Source organism: Papilio polytes, unplaced genomic scaffold, assembly GCF_000836215.1.
Source record: "Papilio polytes unplaced genomic scaffold, Ppol_1.0 DF823901.1, whole genome shotgun sequence".
NCBI classification, from domain to species: Eukaryota; Metazoa; Arthropoda; class Insecta; order Lepidoptera; family Papilionidae; genus Papilio; species Papilio polytes.
The window spans coordinates 266,926-290,578 of record NW_013525303.1 but is presented as its reverse complement, the minus strand read 5'-3'; the positions used below and the strand labels follow the sequence as shown (position 1 = coordinate 290,578).

The window sequence follows — 23,653 nt, the reverse complement described above, 5'->3', positions numbered from 1 at the left end:
AAATTGTAAATACAACGTGTAAAATGTGATGGAAATATCGGATTTTGTTACCTCTGACAGTGACGTCATTTTTAAGCTATCTGAGCCTCTATCAGCCAGTGTTGGAACAGGACCTAACTTGAGCTAGTTTATTGTATAAACTTTTAAAGATTTACTAGTTCAAAAATAATAAAATAAAACGATAGGTAATAAAACAAAGCATCATTTATTGTAATATCCGTTGCTTGATGACGTCATCTCGTTAAAATAAACAATACAAATGTGGGGGACTCTTACAAAAATAAACATCTTCAATAAATACATAAAACAAGACGGAATTTAACGATCAAAGGAAAAAAAATTATAACCATAGAGCATTTCACTTATTCATGCTTAAAACCTTTATTTCCACAAAGATCGTAGTAAAATATTGTCACAAATGAACGTACAAACAGACAAAATTATCATCATGCAAACTATTAATAATAAAATGTGAAAATTATAAAAAAATATACATATAAAGAAAAAACATTAAAATCGAATACTGATTTAGAATCAGCTCACAAAATTGACATATTACAAAAACATCTAGCGTTTAAATAACAAATATGTCCTTGTTGATAGACGATTTGTGGGCTTCTGTCTACCCCGTACACGTACAAATGTACAAAAAATAAAGAATACTATTGGTACTTTGTAATTTTTTGAAATAATCTACAGAAAGAAATAAAACATTTAATTTTCTAAGCATAGAGCTTATAAGAAAAAAAAACACGAAACAAATGCAGTAAATGTCATTAACAGATTTTTAAAAAATAAAAAACTAGAATAAAAAAGCCCACAAATCAGAACATCACATATAAATCTAAATTGAAAGAATTAGAGAGAAATATAGCGGCATCTCGCTCGCGTTGGAATGTCCCGTTTGAAAGTTAATAAATTACAAATCCGCAAAAGTTAAATATAAATTGTGCAGTAAAACTTCAGTTTACCCTATACACCGATCAAGCTGTAACATACAAATATACCGAGTCGTATGGAAATTCATAAATAGGTCAGTTTGAAAACGACCCGGAGCTGAAGCCACATTTGCCCACAAGACGCTTAAAATATAGCACCTAATGGTGACATAGATATATAATCTATAGATCCATAGATTGTTTTAACATCTAATCGATATTTAAAACTTAATTTTGTAACTGAGGGAATTTACTCCAAATGCCCCGGAATTTGCCTCATATTTATGCCCCGGAATTCGCCCCATATTTATGCCCCTATAGATTATACATCTATTTGAAATATATTATAAATACATTAATAGCAACGTTTATTATAAATATACTTTCTTAACATTAAAACTCGCGACTTTCATTGTCAAGGGTAAAATCGGAGTTCCAGTATTGAATTGATGTGAGGAGAAAATTGTTTTTTTTTTATAAATACCGGTGGTCTCGTGCGAGATGTTTTAAAGCTATAACGGACACGAACACGTTAATCGCTATGGCAACATTCCCTTTCGAAGCGGATCTTAACCTAAAATAAAAATGGCGTCACCGACGTGAACATCTATATAAATCAATTAACTCGATAATTAATTAATCATATAACGTTTTCATTAAATAATATTCGCAGTATCGCTTATAACTAATTGTATGAACGCCGCCATCCTGTCCGCCATCTTGTTTTGTGTTAAAAATGGCGCGAATCTAACATTTATACACAGAGATTTATGTATTACTAAATATATAAGGTACGCGTTATTGGTCGATAACAATTTAAAAGTATTTATTATAAAGTGGTGTCCGCCATGTCGCCGCTATGTCGCGGCCATGTTGCGGACGTGACGTCACGATTCAAGATGGCGGCTGTAGGGGAGTTACTGCTGCGTGCTCTGCTGTTGGATTTCTATCTTCTCCACCGTCATGTCGGGGTTCATCGCCGTCGCCTCCTGTTATAGCACAGAATAAATAACTGGTCACTTGTGTCTTTTATTGTTAACATTCCTTAAAATTTTCAATTGAAAATGCCAAAATTCAAATGCCTAAAAAGAACATTGCCTGTCATTGGCTTTACCACTACCATTGTAATATTGTTACATAACTTCTATTGGTTTATAGTTTTTGTCCCTTTCTAGTATTTTTTTCAGTTTACTCACTTTATAAATTAAATAGCGTGAAAAAAATATATCATGAGTTTACGGTTTTCTATTAATGAAAGAATTTGTTTTATTTTTTAATATATGTGCTAGTTATTCCCATGCGACTTCATGCGCATGAAATTATAAAAAAAAATCATTTTATTGTTCACATTTGTCAAATTGTCAAAATGACATCATGACAAACCATGGCAACCTCGCTTCCTTGATGTTGGCAACAACTTATGGTCTCACATTAGGGTTTTTATCCAAAATGTTTACCACCTAAGTTTAACGGCGTGAAAATATATATCCTAAAGCATGACGTAAGTGTAGGGCTTTTTATTTAAGAATGAATTATTCAAAAATATGTATAGAAGTATAGAAGTAAGATATGTATGTATGTATGTATGTATGTACCTGTATGGCCTCAGCGAGCGCGCGGTCGTGGTCTATGGGGTCGCCATCCGACTGTATGGTGATCTTCTGTTCCACGCGAGTCTCCACAACGCCGTTGCGCTCCGTTTTGTACTGCAAAGTTACATTAATATAATAACAGCTTCAAGGGCCTTCATGCAATAGGGGCGTTAGTAGGGCGTAACCGCCCAGGGCGACTGTGGCAGCTCTGCTTATTAGTCTTACATCTGTCTTTAGTAGTTCTTAGTTATATAAAAAGGGCGTTGTAAAAATCTCGCCCAGGGCGTCGATAGAGCTAATCGGAGTGTATGACGTTATTGTATCATTTAGGCCTGTTAGCATATTTAGACACTGCCTAAAATCTTTTCTCCCGATAATTTATACAATAATTATTTGTAAAGGTCGGAGAGTTTCAGAGTTTAAGTTTCCACGGGTCTAAGTCTAGGGCACCTAGTAGTAGTGGTAGTAGTACTAGTAGTGTGTGACTCACAGTGATGGTCTCGACGGTGCGTGTCTTGGAGCTGATGGTCTGCGAGGAGACCACCTCCCCCTCGCCCTGGCCCGCCTCCACCTCCTCCGTTATCTGCGGGCCCGTGCTCGTCTGAAAATACACATTTATATTCAAATTGCGACAGATGGCGTTGTTATCTATTTAAATCACGATATTACAAAATACATCTTTACATTATTTAAGGTGAAAAAACATCAATAAAGTGTGAAATGGAATTTGCAATAATCCTTTACTAGTTTTCGCCCGCGACTTCGTCTACATGGAATTAAAAAAACAAAAGTGAGTTGCCTATATGTTTCAGACTATCCTCTACAGTTATACCAAATTTCATCGAAATCCGTTAAGCCGTTTTGGCTACAAACTCTAACAAACATCCATCTAAACTTTCGCATTTTATAATATTAGTATTAAAATATGATTTCTTTCTGTTGTCAAGATATAAGGAAAACATCGTGCAGATATCTGCAAATTCAAAGATATGTGAAGGAAATCCGTAGTGCGTCGACTATGTCATTAACTTGGGGTAGGCTCAAAGCCTATATATCAGAAATGTCAGTTATTTGTATGTGTGTATGTATTAGTATGTACTCACCGTGGCGGCGGCGCCGTGCACCATGCTGCCGAAGGGCGCGTTGCCCATCACCGTGCTGCTGGTCGTCGTCGTGTATGACCCGGGCTCCTAACATAAAATTTTATTTCTTAATGGTTAATTTCACTTAGCAACTTCTATTTACATTTATAAAGAACATTTGAATAGATATTTAAAATTTTACAGTTAATTAGATAATTTTAATTGATTTAAATAGGAAGAGTCTTTCAAGTCACGCATTTAAATAATAATATAATCCAACAAAATCAAATCTAATTTTCATTTTCATAAGAAAATCCCAATCTTCACTTCCTTTTCTCGTGAAACCTTTCACACAAGTACAGTAAATATTACAAGTGTGTATTATTAATAAATAAATAATAATTTGATATACTTACTTATAATTTAACAAATAAATAGATAAATTAAAATCATACAAAGACATTCTTCACAGAACTCTAACATTCCATGCAAGTGTGATGCATAACTTAAGAGCGTCATTGACAAAAATAACTTATTGACACTTTTAAGACAAACTAACTTCAGTATTAATCGGAAAATTTCAAAATTTTCATTAAAAAGTTGTTCAACCATTATAATATTCGTCATTCATTAAAATTATAATTTTAATTTCCAACTAATACTGAAGTGTAACATTCCATTCTAAAACATGCCACTAACACATCACTAGAACGTGTCATTCAAATAATAATTGTTCACTCACTTTTTCATTATGTTGCATATGATATGAATATATCATACGACCTGTTGTTTTAGTATTTATAGTTAAAATGAGATACCATGTTTAATTAATAATATGAAAAAAGGTAAAGATTCATCTCTGTTTGGTATTAGATAAATGTTTTCCATTTTAATGATTAAAAAAGTGTTCAATTTAATTTTAATGTTTTTAATATCTGTACACATATTTTAATGGATATTTCTAGACTTCAAAGCCTTTAATTTTAAATACTACCGGCTTTTTAACAGCCTGTCAAATAACAGAGATAAACCCTATAGTCTGTGTACTTACGGTGACGTAGTAGGTGCCCTCCCCGCCCTCCTCGAAGTCGATGGGAGTGCCCGAGTCACCGCTGCTCAGCGAGCTGCCCGACCCGCGCCTACCCAGCTACGAGCGGGCACACACATGTTATGCACAATCAAACGGGTTACATGATATGCCACAGATAGTAAGAGGTTTCAAATGGTTGGAAAATTAAGCATAAAGGTTAAATTTTAAACCCAGTGATTATGAATGGGTTCGTGCTTGTCCCATGCCGCGGAAGCACTATCAGTGCAACGGCCATGCTAAGATGAGACCTGGCGCGATGCAAGCGCAAGGGGGTACGAGGGTGCGTGTCGGATGGTCGGTGTTACCTGGTCGCCGGTGGTCACCATGGTCTTGACTTGCTGCGTGAGCACGCGTTGCTCGTGTCTGGTGGCGGATGAGGTGAGCGTGTGTGCGACAGTCTTCTCTTCCATCTGCTGCGTTTTCGCCTTCGTATCGAGGTCGTGGTGCGTAGTCGCGGTGCGCGTCGTCACCGCCCGCGCGGTCACATAAGGGCTCTTTCCCTCGGGCTCTAGGCTTTCCGCCTACATTTAAGGGTTAAACTAGCATGCATTTACTATATACACAAGTGACTAGCGAACGACAAAAAACTACGTTAGCATTGACAATGAAATAAAAATAAATTAGGCCACTCAATGAATGAACGTAAAAAAAATTAAAACAACATTTAAAAAAGGTATTAAATAGTGTGTTACCGGAGTGTATCTAGGGGTGTACCTTGTTTGTGTGAGTGGAGAATGTCACCTCGCCCGTGCCGAGGTTCTCCACTTCCTGCTCGACGTTGTGGGTGACGCCCTCCTCGTTCTTTGTCAGCAACTGCTTGGTGGTCGTCTTGACCACGACGGGAGGCGTGGGAGTCTTCTTCGACCGCTGCGAAACCGGGATCTTAGAGGAGAGGGGGGTGCTAGCCGATACGAAGCCTTGGTGCCGGATGTGCTCGCTGGTGGAGTACTCGGTGAAGGTCTTGGGCTCGTCGCCGCGCGCGGGGCTTTCGTCCTTTCCGAACGTGCTGAACTTGTGCGTGTTAACGGTCTGTATGTCGATGTTGGCGGGCAGGTCCTGTGTTTCCTTCTCGATTGTGTAATTGCCGCTCTTATCCTCGAAGTGCGAGGGGTCGATTTGCGAGTAGTGCAGGATCAGTTGCCCGGTGACGGGGTCGCGCACCGCAGTGCTAGGGTCGATGTCGCCCGTGTCGGGGTCGATGTCGCCGTACTCGGTCTTTATTCTGCCAGTTATCGGGTCGATTTTGCCCGATAAAGTCATCGTTTGCGTCACGGTGGTACGAGCACCTTTGAGTCTTGGATCGTCAGGGTCCACGTCGATGGTCTCTCCTGTTATTGGGTCGATAATTTGGTAAAGATAGACGGTTTTTGTTGTTATTATTCTACCGGTGGTTTCGTCTATTGTGCACTCACGCGGGTCGACTTCCTTGACGCGACCCTTCTCGTCTTTCTGTGTGATAACGTAAATCTTGACAATGATTAGCCTGCCGGTTCTCTGATCGATTTTACCCAGCTTGGTATAGATTTCCCCAGTACCGGGGTCAACTTGTGATGCGGAGTAGAGAGGTTGGTTATCTTCGTCGACTTCTCCGGTGGCCGTGTAAATTTGTCCGTTCACCGGGTCGACCTTGATGAGGGTTTTGTCAATTTCGGTGGTTTTAATAATTGTTCCTGTCTTCGGGTCGAGGCGGCCATAAATAGTTATGATGTAGCCGGTGACAGGGTCAATTTGTCCGGCCGTATACAAAACCTCACCGGTCTGTGGATCTTTTGGTCCTGCGATCCAAATCTGGTTAGTTTTGGGATCGACTTTGACGTTCCTAGGATCGTTTGATACGATTTGCTTGCCGGAAACGGGGTCGACTTTATTACGAATTATTCGCAAACAAATCAAACGACCGATGTCTTTGTCGGGTTTACCAGATTTGGGATTGATCTGTCCGCTTCTGAGAAGGAACTGTCCGGTGACGGGGTCTACGTTTAATTCCTTGCTTTCGAATTTACCAGTCTTAGGATCATTGTATGTCACGGTACCTTTCAATAGATCGATCTGGCCGTACTTCGTATCGATTTTGTTATTGTCCGGATTGAACTGACCTGTCGTGCTTTCGATAACGGAATGTTTTGGTTCTATTATTCCTTTCTTTGAATCGACTTTACCAACAAATGTGGTAACCTCGACTACGGGATCTATGTGTGTTCCAACGACCAATATTTGACCAAGTTTAGGATCGAGTCTTCCAGTTTTAGGGTCGGCGACACCGGTAATCGTAATCTGTCCGTTATTTTCGTCAATATCTACTGGTTTAGTATCTTGAGCGCCTGACGTGTCTGTTACAAAGATGACACCGTTTGAAGGATCTATAACACCATATTTGGTCGAAATATGACCTGTTTCTGCGTCCACCTTTCCTTTAGTATGCTCCACTGATCCATTTTCAATATCAACTTTTCCAGTCCTGGGATCTATTGGGCCTGTTATTGTAGTTATTTCTACAACAGGATCATCTTGTTTGGCGACGCTTAATATCATTCCTAAAGTTGGGTCAGCTTTTCCAGTCTTTGGATCGACTGCACCAGATGGGATGAAAATTTGTCCAGTTTCGGGGAACACAACACCGTCTTTTGTTTTCCGCTGGCCGCTAGGATCGCTCACAAATAAATTACCGGTATTTGAATCGAGAACCCCATACTTGGTTTCGATCTGGCCATTGGGATCTAAGATACCGGTTATGTGCTCAACTTCTGCAGTACCCAGGTCCGGTTTCTTGGTTTTAGGATCTACTCTAGCAAATATAACCATAATCTTTACAATCTTTCTCTTGGGAGGAGCTGGTGGTGCGCCTGTAGGTTTAACCGGTGCTGTTTTATGAACTGGTGTCACAGATGTTACGGGCGAAGCCTTTTGGGTTTGACTACTAATGACAGGTGAAGTAGTCCTTACTGGCGATTTTAACGGTGTCTGGATAGGAGTCTGAGTGGGGATCTTTATAGGTGATACCGCTTGCTTAGCCGACGAGACGCTAACTCTTTGCGTCGGGGATGCCGCTTTAGACAGTACATTCTGCTTATCAACAATTGCAAGTTGTTGAGCGTAAGAAGGTTCTAGTTTACCAGTGGCGGGATCTACCACTGATGTTGTCACTACAAAGTTTCCAGTCTGTGGATCAATTTCAGCCTGTTTCAATTCCTGTTTTCCCGTGATAGGATCTTTGTAGAATATTTGTCCCGATCTTGGATCAATGATCCCAAAATCAGTGTGTATTTTTCCATCTTCAGCACTAACATAGCCTTTAGAAGCTTCAACTGTGCCCGCACCAGCGTCCACAGATTTCGTTCTTGGGTCATATTTTCCAGTAATTATGACAAGTCGAATTTCTCCTTTAGAGACTGGTTTAGTGTGTGGCACGACTTTTTTGCTAACCACGCTATATTGCTGCACTAATGTTGGATCAACTTTTCCAGTTCTCGGATCGACTACTTGACTTGTTACTAGCAGATATCCAGTCGACGGATCTACGTTAGCTTTCTTAACGTCTCGTTTACCTGTTACAGGGTCTACTAATGTTATTTCACCAGTAGCGGTATCAAGCGTTCCAAGTTCGGAAGTAATTTTACCATCAGGAGTAAGTGTTGCACTAACAGTATCGACGTATCCTTGATTCGGATCGATTTTCTTAGTTCTTGGGTCATATCTAGTGGTAATTATTACTAGATGTATTTCTCGTTGTAGAGGCTTGACATCTTTGTCAACAACACTAAGTTGCTGCCCAAGAGTTGAATCTGGTTTTCCTGTTTTTGGATCTGTAACTCCAGAGGCTAGAATCAAATGACCAGTTTTAGGATCGACAACTGCTTGTTTTACTTCAGTCTTACCCGTTTTCGGATCGACATGTTCGATTTTGCCAGACTTAGGATCAAGTACTCCTTGGTTAGAATGAATGAGACCATCTGCGGCTATAACTCCCCTTAAAGATTCAACATGACCATTAGAATTATCTAACCTTTTATTTTTCGAATCATATTTGCTAGTTATCACAACTAGCTGTACTTCCCTTCCTGGAACAGGCGCAAACGTATCTTTTGGTTTTTCAACAACACTTAGTTGTTGACCTAGATTCGGGTCTACATGTCCTGTATGTGGGTCCACAACGCCTGATGTTAGCAATAAGTTTCCAGTTTTGGGATCAACAGTTGCCTTCTTAATGTCTTGTTTCTTAGTAATGGGATCAATTAATGTCACTTGCCCTGTAGCAGGATCAATAACACCGATATCCGTATAAACCTTGTCGTCGGCACCGACTGTACCCGAAATCGTGTCGACATGTGGGTTGGAAAGATCCAGTTTTTTATTCTTAAGATCATATTTCGATGTAATTATAACTAAATTGACATATCTTCCAGGTGCACGTTTTGACGCGTCCTTGTCTACTACACACCATTGTTGTCCCAGAGAAGAATCAGATTTTCCGGTTTTGGGGTCTACAACTCCAGAACAAAGGATAAAATGACCCGTTTTATTGTCAACAACAGCTTGTGATACATCAGGTTTCCCAGTCTTAGGGTCTAATTGTTCGATTTTACCCGTTTTGGGATCCAATGTAACATTATTTGCATGTACTTTGCCATCATTTGTGATAACAGCAGGTAAAGTTTGTATTTGACCGTTAGGATTTTCCAATCGTTTAGTTTTAGGCTCATATTTATTTGTGATGACAACAAGTTGCACTTCTCGGCCAGGTACTGTAGGAATCTTATCGCCATCTTTGCTGATAATAGACAACTGTTGTGCCAAACCTGCGTTGACTTTTCCTGTGTGGGGGTCAACAACGCCCGATGTCAATAAAAGATTTCCTGTTTTATCATCAACAGAGGCTGTTTTTATTTCCTGTTTACGAGTTATCGGATCAACAGTCGTAATTTGTCCTGTGCTGGGATCTATCGTGCCAAATTCTGAGTAAACTTTGCCATCGTCTTTAAGAACGGCAGGAACTGAGTCAACATGAGCATCCGTGAGATCTAATTTCTTATTGTTGGGGTCGTATTTCGATGTGACTATAACTAAATTCACATGTTTTTCTCTTAATGCATCTTTATCTACTACTGACCACTGTTGAGCAAGGGAAGAATCTGTCTTGCCAGTCTTAGGGTCTGCGACGCCAGTCGCAAGAATGAAATAACCAGTTTTTGGATCAGCAGCGGTTTGTTTAATCTCTTGTCTTCCCGATACCGTATCAAAATGTTCAACTTTGCCCGTTTTTGGGTCTAGAATTCCGTAATTAGAATGAACTTTGCCGTCTGAAGCGATAATAGCTCTTGAAGTATCAACATGCCCGTTAGGGTTGTCTAATCTTTTATTCTTAGCATCATATTTACTAGTTATGATTACTAATTGTGCTTCCTTACCAGGAACAACAGCGAATGTGTCCTTAGGTGTATTGACGATGCTAAACTGCTGTCCTAGAGTGTTATCTACTTTTCCAGTTTTGGGGTCAACGACTCCCGACGTAAGCAATAAGTTACCCGTCTTTGAATCGACGGCTGCCTTCTTTATTTCAGGTTTGCCCGTTACAGGATCAGTAACGGTAATTTGTCCTGTGCTAGGTTCAATTACTCCGAATTCGGTATGTACTTTGTCATCATTATCCACAGTACCAGGGTATGTATCGACATGTGAAGTGGCAAGGTCTAACTTCTTCTGCTTAGGGTCGTACTTGGCCGTGACAACGACTAAATTGATTCGTCTCTCCGGTACTCCTTTCCTCGCATCTTTATCGACAATACTTAACTGTTGTGCAAGTGAAGAATCAACTTTGCCCGTCTTTGGATCGATTACACCGGAAGTCACGACAAAACTGCCTGTTTTCGGATCTATTGTAGCTTGTTTTGAGTCGCGTTTTCCTGTCTTGGGATCAGTGAAATGAATCTTTCCTGTGTTGGGGTCCAAAATACCGAAATTCGAATGAACTTTGCTATCTTTGTCGCTGATAATACCTTGAGATATTTCAACGAACCCGTTGGGTGTGTCTAATTTCTTGTTCTTAGAGTCATATTTGCTGGTTATTGCTACAACTTGGACGTCCTTACCAGGAACAGTAGCAAAGGTGGAAATTGGCTTATCGACAATACTGTATTGTTGTCCTAGAGTAGTGTCTAATTGACCTGTTCGAGGGTCGATGACACCAGAGAGAAGAAGAATGTTACCAGTCTTAGGATCGACTGAAGCTTGTTTGATTTCCTGCTTACCAGTCTTAGTATCGGTTACTTGAATTTCACCAGTTCTCGGGTCTATAATACCATATTCTGAATAAATTTTCCCGTCAGATCCGCTCAACACACCTTTAATTGAGTCAACATGAGCAAATGTCGGGTCTAATTTTTTAGATTTAACATCATATTTGCTCGTTATCACAACTAATCTTACTTCTCTATTCGCCTTTGTTGCGTCTTTCTCGACGATACTAAACTGTTGTCCGAGCGATGAGTCTACTTTCCCGGACTTCGGATCATGAACTCCAGTCGTTACAAGTAGATTGCCCGTCTTTTGGTCTACGTATGCTTGTTTTGGATCTTGTTTGCCAGTTTTCGGGTCAACGTAATCGATTTTACCGCTTCTGGGATCGATTAGGCCATAGTTAGAATGTACAGTACCATCGGGTGCGACGACAGCTTTGGACACATCCACGTGCGCATGTGAAGGATCAAGTTTTTTATGCTTACCGTCGTATTTACTTGTTATAACAACTAAATCGACTTCTCTGCCAGGTTTAGCCCCAACATTATCTTTGGACTTCTCAACGAAGCAGTATTGCTGCGCCAAAGTGGGATCGATTTTTCCTGTTTTAGGATCGATAACTCCAGAAGTGAATAAAATGTGGCCCGATTTAGAATCCACATGACCATTTTTGACTTCTTGTTTGCCAGTTTTAAAATCAGTGTAGTTAACTTGACCGGACTTTGTGTTGATAAGCTCAGTGTCTGTTTGTATCTTTCCGTTAGCTTTATTTAATGTACCCTTATTTATGAGTACGGTGCCGTTGGCATCATCTAATTTCTTATTCTTAGGATTATATCGGGCTGTAATAATAACGACTTGTATTTCGTTTTCTTTCTTGACAATAGGTATCGCTGCAGCGACCGGTGTTTCATGATGAGCTCTCTCGGAGTCTAATAATGCTAATGTAGGATCGATGAGATGTTTCGGTCCCTTCGCTTGTTCTTTCAAGGCTGCTGACTGTACATAATCAATTCCAGGTGTTTTCAATTTATTGAGATCTTCTGGAGTTTTTCGTTTCTGTGCACTCTCCACCAGATTCGTTTCTTCGCCGGGCGCATAGTTAAAAGCGAGTCCTGCTTTTCTGGTCGTCGGGCTCTGACTTTCATCGAGACTTCTTTGCTTTTCGTCAGAAATAGGTTCTTTTTCGTAACTGAATGCACCTTGTATGAAAGGTTTGGTACGAGTTGGACTCTTTTCAGTGTCGGTATATTCGTAAGGCTTTGTAAAGCTCGGCTTGCTGTCTTTTACTGGACTCTTTTCGACTGAACTATCCAGATTGGAGCTATCAGCGGATGTATCGAGTACGGCGACTTTAGCTTTAGGTTCTTTCAATTTCTTATCTTTTTCTTTTGGCGATTTATCCTTCGATTTTGGTGATTTATCTTTCGGTGGTTTCTCTTCTTTAGGCGACTTGTCTTTTCTGCTACCGAAAAGTCCAAAACCACCCGCCTAGTGTTAAAGGATTGAAAGGAAAAAAAATGATAAAATAATCGTATAACTTAAGAGTAAAATATAAAAATTGAACTTTGCATCCATAATTTGAAAACTTAAGTGTGGAAGTACAAAAATGCAGTACTACCATTGCATGCTTATTCTAATTGCTCATCTAACATTTATATGTACAAAGACATTGTATGATACAAAAAAACTACCGTTTGAGACATCACACAAAAGTACTGAGTGAACAACTTCCATCTACCATTCCGCTTGTTGCTTCGGACAAAACTTTAAACATGAACTTTGAAATGTGAGGGGAATTTCAACTTACCTTTGATCTCTTGGGAGTTTCCACGTTGTTTGTGATACCAGGATCACTAGTTGTGTCTGTTCCTATAAAACAATTAACTAATTATTAATAGACGTAAGTGTTGCCATTTATTACTTAGTTATAAAAATGTCTCACGAAATTTCAAACAATTAAGTATAAAGTAAAAGAATATCAAAAATATATCAGACTATTGCTAAAATGAAGTAATCAATAGAATCATTCTACAGGAGAACCTCGATAACTCAAACCTCGGTAACATAATAGCCTCTATAACTTCAAAAAATAATATATTCCCTTCCCATCAGAGCCCAAAACCTCTATAACATAGACCCTTGATAACTTAAGACCTGTATAACTTTAAAATATTTTGTGTTTCCCTTGAAGTTTAACTTATCGAGGTTCTACTGTAGTAGAATGTCCAGTTTTTGTAATAGTTATTGTACTGTTGTAATTTTCTTAAACTACCCTACATATGATATCAAGTACTCACCATTTTCAGCAGGTTTCCTCTCAATTGTCTTCTTCTCTTCCTTCTTGTCTGGCGGTGCTGTGGGCATCACTTTCACTGCCCCTGGCGGCGGCTTCTGGAATGTTACAAAACTTCTATCAGCAACGAACTAATAATTCAGAGTCAAGCACTTCGTAGAAAAAGAATATTCTTACCAATTTCGAAAGTAAATTAAGATTTTAGTAGGTTGTTTATGATATCAAACCAAATATAATAATTATTTGATTTATACTCTTTGTTTGCAACAATTCGAGTTTTATACTAACACTAGTTAAAATTCTACAACATCCAAAAATACTAATAAATACTTCAGTCAATAAGTATTCAGGAACAAACTACAAAAGTGCAATCAAAACTAATCAAATCTACCTACACTATCATATGTGCATTATTTCTCGTGCCTCAGCCAAAAGTGAAAGATTTAAGCTCTAAGGGACTCTACGATTTGAAATGCAAATGGTGGCATGTCATAAATACATGCAACATTGCGTTGAACCTAGTTTGTAATTAAATTTATTCTTTTATTTGAATTTTATATTTTATAATCTATACTTTCATATATCGCTAATAAAATCGCTTTCACTCATCTAAAACTAGCACCTTTTTTGTTGCAAATATCGAGATTATTAAATTCAAACAGTAAACATTTGCGCAAATAGTAACTTAAAAAGATCTTAAACCCCCAACATCCCAGTCTTCATATAAAAGCAAATCTAGGCAAAATTTCTAAATCAAATCTGTGCAGTAATACTTAAATCTACAATGCACAGAGAAGCTGAAAACAACCCCAGTAGGGGTACTGGTAGAAGCTGCACCTTTTCCATACGGTCCGCGAGGTACTCCCCCTCCAGCGAGCTGGCGGAGGAGGCGCTGGCCGTGCCGCCCGAGCGCCGCCGCAGCTGCTCCGGCCGCATGCGGTACAACTCAGTACAGTCGCGGAAGTACGCGGTGTTATAGTTACATTAAACATATCCCTTGCTTATTAACCAATTAGCTAGAGTGCAAACGACGGGATAATCTTCACTAGCTCCTACCGCTCCACTGAGAGGCTCGGAGCCTATCCTAGGTTAGGTGCCTAGGTCAATCAACCACGCAGTGCAAGTTGGTAGTCTCCACGGGATAGTAATAAAATAGCTCTTTTTTCTAATACACCGTTACAAGTTGCGTCCTATTGGTATACTGTTCCGCGTCATATCAACGTCCGTTACCTTATATTTTAAAGAGGAACACTGACATATTCCCCGACTGTACATTTGGAGAATTCAATTCATGTGTTAATGTTCAATACAAATTGATTTTAAGCGTCAACTGACGTATTGAAATTGGGTAGGAAGCCCTCGACTGTATTTTAACCCTCATTGTATACCAAGAGAATGTTTTTTTTTATTCAGGACGAAATCGCGGACAAGGCGTTATAATAAATATGATGAACATTATTAATAAAAAAGCTAATATTGGTAAGAACTAATTTAGTCATAATAAAACGAAAATTAAATATAAACCTAAACAGAATTATTCAAATACAATTATAAACATTTAGAATTGTCAATATATTTTGCAATAGGGTATTGTCTATCGTGTTTATATCTCATAGACAATCCGGAATACCTAATAGACAAATGTATTGTTTTTACCAAGGACTATTTAGTTACAACCCAACAAGCATTTAATGAATTATGTCATCGCGTGCATTTAAAATATGTTTTTAATGATTTTCATTACCATTGTTCATTTTGTATGAGAATTTTTAATAGAATTAAAAAAAAAGTAAAGGCAAATAATATTTTATATTTGAATAAATTCCCATAACAAAATGAACAAATCACTCAAATGAATTACATTTAAGGTGAAATTCCACTGTGGATATTTAGTTTTTTAAAAAGAATTTAAGTCAATGTTTTTATACAAGTGTTCCAACAATAGAAACATAATTTACAATGTTTACTACTGACATGGAATATATTATGATTTACCTTGACCAGGAATATTTAAAACTCTTGATATATTTAGCAATAATATTGAACAAATTCCTTAGATGAATTACAATATAAAGTGAGTTTCCCCGTCTAGGTTTTATATTCCTGATCAGGCTATAATTAACAAAATATTAGTGACACTAAATAACATTTATTTAGTTATACACATAATAACATTACCAAAATTACATAGATTTAAAGTCTAATTTAAAAATTATACATGTCCAAAAATACTAAACTAACATATTCAAAACAGACTAGTTTTGACAGAAATCAGAACAAAATATTTAAAAACGCGGCCCAATCAAATCTTTTCGCTCAGTTATAAACTGACAGTTGTAGTTGAGCAGTCGAACTCTTCAGTTATAATTGACAGAATGTAGCTGACTTAGAGTGCTCAATCAAACTCGAATTCTTAGTGCTGTCAAAACTGGTCTTTACCGCAGAATTCCACTGCCGTTAACATCAGATAACAATATTTTTAATTAATTTTCACACATTAATACAACTGCAATGGAGTTCTACGGTTATCGCGACAATAACTAAGCATAAATAGAATATAACATTATGTGGTGTACATGACATACCTTGTCTTTGATGGTAGGTCGAGGCGCGGGCTGCGGCGGCATCGTGTGTCGCTTGGCCGCGTCAGGCGGCATCGACTCATCCTTGTCACCCGCCGCCAGAGCTGACACAAAACATCAACACATCTTATATCAAAGTAACAGTAAGGTTACCTTTTACATACATACATTTTACATACTAAGGTACAGTGGTGGATATTCACGGTGTTCCACTTATACATACATAAGAAAAATTGATTTGTTATTTGTAACGTGACAAAATACACCTCCACCAATTAGATATCACTGAATAACTCAAACGACGGGATAAAAAAAACCATCAGCAACGTACTACTAAACAAGCATTTAAACGATACATTTAATAGCTGTACCCTAAGGGCCTGATTTTAGTCCCTTTTTCGTCCCACCTTTTTCTTATAAGAGAAGGATTGGCTGGAAAAGTGAATTTGGAGGAGACGCATAGGAAGGGGAAATATCGTCTTTATGTGCGTCTCCTCCTCCATCGATTTAGGGTAGGTAACGCATCAGTAATTGAAGATGTCTATGGGCAGCGGTCGCTTCGCCATTTGAGCGGATTTAGTTGGCCGCTTGCTCGTTTTCCACCTTTTTATATAAAAAAAAATCCGAATCGTCTTGTACCTCAAGTACCTGTATTTTAAAAGTTGAACACTGTCAAATTCTCCGACTGTACCCAACAGACTTTCACTGTATCGTGTACCTAAGCATGGGTAGAATGAGTCAATCGTGTTTCGTGTGGTTTGTGGTTTAACGAGTGGGTGATTTTGCGTCATAAAATACGAAATTGAGTATGCATAGATTTATTGCTTGGATCAATATTGTATGAAAACAATGCAATATTTTCTTATAGTTTTAAAAATAGTTCTAAGAAGCAGAAATATTTAACTACTAGGTAGTAATTTAGATTCGTGTTAATGTAGTTAATACATTGTTAACTAGCTATCGCTGGCGACTCCGTCCGCGTGGGATTAAAAAACTAAAACAAATAGCTAGTGTTCTTCCAGTTTCTCTACATCTTTGCCTAATCTTATCGAGATCCGTTCAACAGATTAAGCTACAAACATCCATACATCCATCTAAAGTTTCGCATTTATACGTACGAAGTAAGATGGAATACATACATTGCAATATTTTCTTAGTTTTATCAATGTTTTTAAACAGAACCAAAACTATCTAACTACTAGGTAGTTAATTTAGATTCTTGTTAATAACATAATAACAATTCAATTAACGTAATTGTCTATAATTAAATCTGCCGCTGTATATCTAAATTGGTAGACTGACAAAACTGTTTATTTACTTTACAGTACTGAATATAATTCGCTATGATATACTATTTGTTTATATTCCTAATCGCTGGAAATCTTATATTTATAAAAACACGGTTAAGAATTCTGAGAACATCTTTACTGTAAAAGACTAGCTTTCGCCGGCGACTCGTCCGCGTAGAATTAATACAAAAGCAAAAGTAAGTATGTGTTCTTCCTTAAGCGCCAATAGCTTAATGGTTTGGGGTACGGACTACCGATCTTGAGGACGAAGGTTCGAATCCCGCCATTCGATTATCGTCGTGAACCATATCCTAGCACAAGCCTAGAGCTTAGTTGGAATAGTTAAAAGAAATATTAGTAAACTAGCTGTTCCCGTGCGACTTCATCCGCATAGAATTATGAAAATTTTATTATATTGTTTACATGTGTCAAATTATCAATTGCAAATGACAAAACGACATGTCAAACCATGGCAACCTTGCTTCGTTGATGTTGGCAGCAACTTATGGTCTCTTTCCCACATTAGGGTTTTTATCCAAAATATTTGCCCCTAAGTTTAACGGCGTGAAAATATATAGCCTAAAGCATGACATAAGTGTAGGGCTTATTATTAAAAAAAGAGTTTTTGGAAAGTATGCTGTGATTGCTGACATCTTAGGCAACAAAGAAGTGTGTGTTTACGCTTTATTATAATAAGTATAGATTAACATTGCCAAATTTCTCTCGGGATCTCCGAGGAAAACAACGGAACAAGTGACCCTAGTTACGTTTTTTTAAACAATAATAGCTATTACATACTGAAGACGTGAATCATCTATCAGTGGTAATTGACTAACAAACGATATTTCGTCTTAAACGTAATACACCAATAGTATATATAGCAAAAGATTTCTTTTAAAAACAATCATCATTGTAAAGTCGACAGAATTTACACATTTTTGTAATTACTTAGAAATTAAATTATACCTTCATATTCAAACTATTATCTATACTAATATTATGAGGAAAGATTTGTATTTTTGTATGTATTGAACTCAAAAGTTACTTGGCCGATTTTAAAAATTCTTTCACTAAAAGCTACATTATCAGTTAGTAACATAGGCTATATTTTTAAGACTTTAATTTTACGGGGACAAAGTCGAGAGCAACAACTATGCTTTAATATACTCAAACTGTTAACAACATCAAATAAGGGATTAATTACTTTTAATAATTTTTCACCTTGACGTTCATTTACATTGTTATAAAATTATCGAATAAGTAAATATCACTCGCATATAAAAAAATAATAAAAAGACAAATTTCATCCATATACACTATTTCCATTTACAATATACTACCAAATAAACTTCCAAAAACAACAAAGTCACTAAACAACATAGTTTCACGTTTTAAAATTAAATAAAACCACTAACATGTACAAGAAGGATTCCAGCAATCGTTAAAAACCATCACAAATGTAGCAAAAACACGAGAAAACACAAGAAATGTCCACACAGCGCGCAGTCTGCCCGACTGGAGTGGCCAGTAGCTACTATAGAAGTAATGATTACGTCGGTGCGTTACTTCACAGTGTATTTATATCGTCTACTTCACTGTTTGAATGGACGGTGTTATGCGAGATGTGACTATGACTAGAATAGACGACTTTAGACTATCTAGGTCACCTAGGTTTTAGGAAGTCTAGATTTTTATTACTACCGAATCGATTGATTTATAATCGATTGATTACTATTATTAAGTAAGTTATTACTAACACGCTAAACGTATAAACACGCTAAAATTATCAAAGTTATTTATTTTATTGATTTATTAATATTTCTAAAACCAGTCCAACTAAACTTTAGGCTAGTGCTAAAATATAGTCTACGGAAATAATCTAAAGGTAGGATTCGAATCTAATACATGAAAATCTCTTCGACTCCGGAAATCTAATTTAAGTCCCTTTCTCTTTACCACCCTTTTCTTATAAGAAGAGTATGGGAAGAGGAAGTGGATTTGACGGTGGAGAATATGCATAGGAAGGGGAAATATCCTCTTTATGTGCGTCTCCTCCTCCGACGGATAAGGGTAGGCAACGCATCTGCAATTGCGGATGTCTATGGGCAGCGGTCGTTTCGCCATTTTGGCTGATTGAAGTGGCCGCTTGCTCGCTTGCACCTTATGTTATGAAAAAAAAAAATCTGAGCTCAGCTCGTTAAACTATTGGCTTATTTTTACTAAACCCTTAAAAATAATAAAAATAAACGAAAACATCACTTCAGTGGGATAATAACAATGAATGACATCATTTGTGTTGCATTAGCGAGTTTTTGCCAAATGTCTGTTAGCAATGATGTCATCTCGCATAAAGCCGTGCCGCTGCATCTGTACGATATGACTCAAATCGTAACTAAGTTTTGGACGCTACACACGCTACGTAGAATATGACAGTGGTACTCAAACTTTCTTAATAGTAAGAATTTAATAAATATTAATTGAACAAAATAATTTATTTTTACTGATATAATAGAAAAAAGAAATGTTTTATTGTATACTAGCTGTTGCTCGCGACTTCGTCCGCGTGAAATTAAAATAATAATAAAAAACATAGCCTATGTTACTTGGAGAAATTTTTGAAATCGGCCCAGTAGTTTTTGAGTTATTTCAATACATACAAAAATACAAATCTTTCAATGTTAGTATAGATAACGAATAAAAAATAAGACTATTAGACTGATTTGAAAATACTTTTGTTACTGGTTATTACTAAAAAAACGATTTTTTTTAACTAAGGCAAATACAGTCATGGGCAAAAGCTAGTATTAAATAGTTGAAACAACTTCTCAGAACTGATATTTTTTTTTTTTAAAAAAATAAGAAATTTTAATTTTGACACAAACAATTTTAATACATTGTTAAAAAGAAAAGATTCTTTGTATAAAAACAAACTATAAAAAGTAAAGAAACCGGTTAATATAATTTTATTTTTCACGAACTTATGAATATGAGATAATTATTTAAAACAGATTGAGAACCACTGGCTTAGGAAATCACAAAATCAATGCTGCGTACACAAATGTACTGGAATAACATTTAATTGACCATCGGTCGAAGATCCCTTTTAACCTAAATATTACTATTTATGTATTCATATATTATTTAAAAACGAACCAAAAACTTAAAGAATGGAATGTTGAAACATTAATTACACAAATCTGAAATATTTCAAAGTTTACGTTGAAAAGTACATAAAAAACGTTAGTAAGCTTTTCGCGTGCGTTGTTTATTTTATATACAAATATTAAAGAGGAAAGATTTGTATTTCTGTATGTTACGAATAAACTACAAAACTTCTGGAACTATATTAAAAACATTCTACCGCTAGCTTTTACCCGCGACTCCGTCCGCGTGAAATAAAACACACACTTCTTTGTTGCCTAAGATGTCAGCAATTACAGCATATTTTTGAATAACTCCTTCTTTAATAAAAAGCCCTACACTTACGTCATGTTTTAGGCTATATATTTTCACGCCATTAAACTTAGGGGTAAATATTTTGGATAAAAACCCTAATGTGGAAAAAAGACCATAAGTTGTTGCCAACATCAAGGAACCGAGATTGCTAAGGTTTGTCATGTAATGTCATTTTGACATTTGCGATTGATAATTTGACAAATGTGAACAATAAAATAAAATTTTTATTATTTTAATGCGGATGAAGCCGCACGGGAACAGCTAGTCATTATTATAAAGGTGGCACATGACAGCGTTCGAGTCAGACATAACACAAATATCATTGACAATGTTATTTTTCTTATAACAAGTTTATTTCGAGTGCATTACATTGAGTTTCGTTGTAAACGAGTCGATGATGAAATTTAAAGTTATATCTTTGAACGTCCTCCAAGTTTGGCGACATTCGCAAATACATATGAATTTCATAAGAAAATGTTTATTGCACTTTTATATATTATGTTATCTATACTAATATTATAAAGAGGCAAGATTTGTATTTTTTGAATTTTTGTATGTATTCAATAAACGTAAAAACTACTAGGCCGATTTTAAAAATTCTTTCACCGTTAGAAATGTTGTATATCTGTGAGTAACATAGGCTATATTTTTTCATTTCACGCCGACGAAGTCGCGAGCAACAGCAAGTATATTATATTTTTAAATCAGCCCAGTATTTTTTGAGTTATTTAAATATATACAAAATTCCATAAGAACAAAACTTTATTCTTTATAACATCAGTATAGATATAAAAATGAACCACAAATAAACGCAATATAAAGTGAAACTTAGGAATAAACTGAGTATATGCAAATATCAGTACAAATTTTACTTATACTCAGTTTATTCCCAAGTTTAACTTTATACCGCGTTTATTTGTAAAGCTGTTAATGTATATGGTGTACGTGGCGTATAAAGTGTACGTGGTGTTATAGTGTAAATAGTGTTTAAGGTGTACGTGGTGTTTTAGTGTATATAGTGTTTATGGTGTATGGTGTATGTCGTGCTCACCGTCCATGCTGCGCGAGGAGAGCTTCCTGTTGGAGAGCGTGCGCGCGAAGAGCGGCGGCGCGCGCTGCGGCGGCGCGGCGCGGGACTCGTAGTGCGTGCGCCCGCTGTACCGGAACTTGGTGCCCAGTCGCGGGAACAGAGTGCCGCGCGGCGCCGGCTCGGGGCTCATCAGTCTACGTACATTGGATTTATTTATTAAATGAAATAATTCATTTCATTTTATCAAACACTCACAACTCAAGTGTAAGAAGAAATGGGTGACTATCGCCAATGAACTGTTATGCAGTTTGGCGACATTATTTGAAAACATTATACTTTTTCTTGTGTAAATAAAAAAGGCGTAATAAAGTTAAAAATACCCGTTTAAAAGTTGTTACCTGAAGAATGTGTGATGTTCGACGCACGTCTTCCACAGCTTCTTGGCGGCGCGGTGGTTGGCGAGCTTGAAGCCGACCGTGGACTCGAACTGCTCGAACTCCCCGGGCCGCAGCTTCACGTAGAAGTTGTGCCGCTTGTAGCTGATCTTCAAGATCTTGGGCCACGCGAAGCGATTGATACGGAGCCTACATACATACTTTAATATAACATTTCAATCTCCACATATCGTTTTATAATCAAACGAACAGATTAGTAATTTTGTATTACTTGTCTTTTTAATTTTTTATTGTAATTATTGACAGACTAGCTTTCGCCCGCGATTCCATCCATCCAATTAAAAAAAAACAAAACAAACATCCATCCATCTATACTTACGCATTTATAATATTAGTATGATTTTAGCTAACAAAGTAGCACAGTCGAAACTCCTAGTCCTAATTTTTTACATATAGATTTCTATTAGTAGACGAGCACTAAGAAATGCAAAATTCATATCCTAAAGATCCATAATAAGGGTTCAAAGATTGTGTGAAATAACTGATAAAGATTGGAGGCGGGGTGAATGGAAAACGATCGATTGCGAAGTGAAAAAATATATTTGTTTTTACATATTTATAAATTGTCATATATTAAAAAAAGAAGTCAAATATAAAAATATAAAAAGCGTTCGATGTCTTATAAGTTGTAAACGGGGTTGTAAGTTACAACCTCATTTCTTAACAATAACAGTTATTTGGCAGAATTATTTACAAACTTTCTTTTAAGGAAAACATTGTGATGTAACCTAAACATAAGTAGACATTTAAAGTGAAGTCAGTCCACAGTGAAGTATTAACTATGACTTAATCACTGACTTAGAGATGGCTCTGAGAGCCACAGTGAGGACATATAGCCTGATTGTGATAAAATGTCCGTTAACTGATATTTTTCAAAAGATACGAGTAGTCTTTTCTAACCCGTGTATTAAAAAATAGCAGGCGTCCTGATCTAAAATGTGGTATACTCACTTCTCCCGATACACGAGAAGTCCTGAGGAGCAGACGCCGAGGGTGATGTCGACGTTCTCCGAATCCTTAGCGGGGTGGAGGTCCACGCCGTACATCGCCAGCTTCTTGGCGTTCTCCAGGTAGTTCAGCTCCGCCTCCGCAGGCGTCTGGCCTCTGCAAAGTGACAATAAACAAAATTATTGGATATCATCAAAGTGAACTTATGTGTAAGGCTATACACCTTTTAATTGAACAGTTGAACTGTGCTATCATCTAAGGTATTCAGTTCTCATTGTGCAAGTAAAATAGTGCAGTTACAATTAAAGATGTGAAGTTAACTTTATGATGAGACATACCCAATTAGTGTACAATGCAAATAGGTTAGATTTAGGATCTCCCTTATTATTAACAAGATTAAGAAAAATTATTTTCTTATATTCCTAATTTTTTGCAGATCTTAAAGCAAAACAAATCCATAACCTTTAAGATAAATCCTTTCAACCATAGTCCAGCGTCTGATCTTCCATAGACTCCGTAGGGTCTCTACACCTTTGGTAACTGGTCTAGTATAAACTCACCTGTGAGTCTTATGCAGCTCGAGCACCTTCTCCTCCAGCTCCGGAGTACAGGCTGATGGCGGCACCAGCTTGAGCTGGCTGCAGAGCGCGGCGCCAGCCTG

The 23,653-nt window shown here is 37.2% G+C and overlaps 1 protein-coding gene across 1 annotated transcript; it reads right to left on the bottom strand.

The window, feature by feature from the left end:
- Positions 1–186: 186 nt before the first annotated feature.
- On the bottom strand, positions 187–23,650 carry LOC106102793 (protein 4.1 homolog; the record flags this gene model as incomplete). Its single annotated transcript, XM_013282376.1, has 14 exons — positions 187–1,927; positions 2,534–2,644; positions 3,021–3,131; positions 3,634–3,720; positions 4,664–4,759; positions 5,008–5,223; positions 5,417–12,427; positions 12,747–12,808; positions 13,237–13,330; positions 15,818–15,918; positions 21,611–21,783; positions 21,988–22,173; positions 22,996–23,148; positions 23,553–23,650. Coding segments are annotated over 14 exons (8,571 nt in total), but the record flags the coding sequence as incomplete, so codon positions are not given.
- Positions 23,651–23,653: the final 3 nt, after the last annotated feature.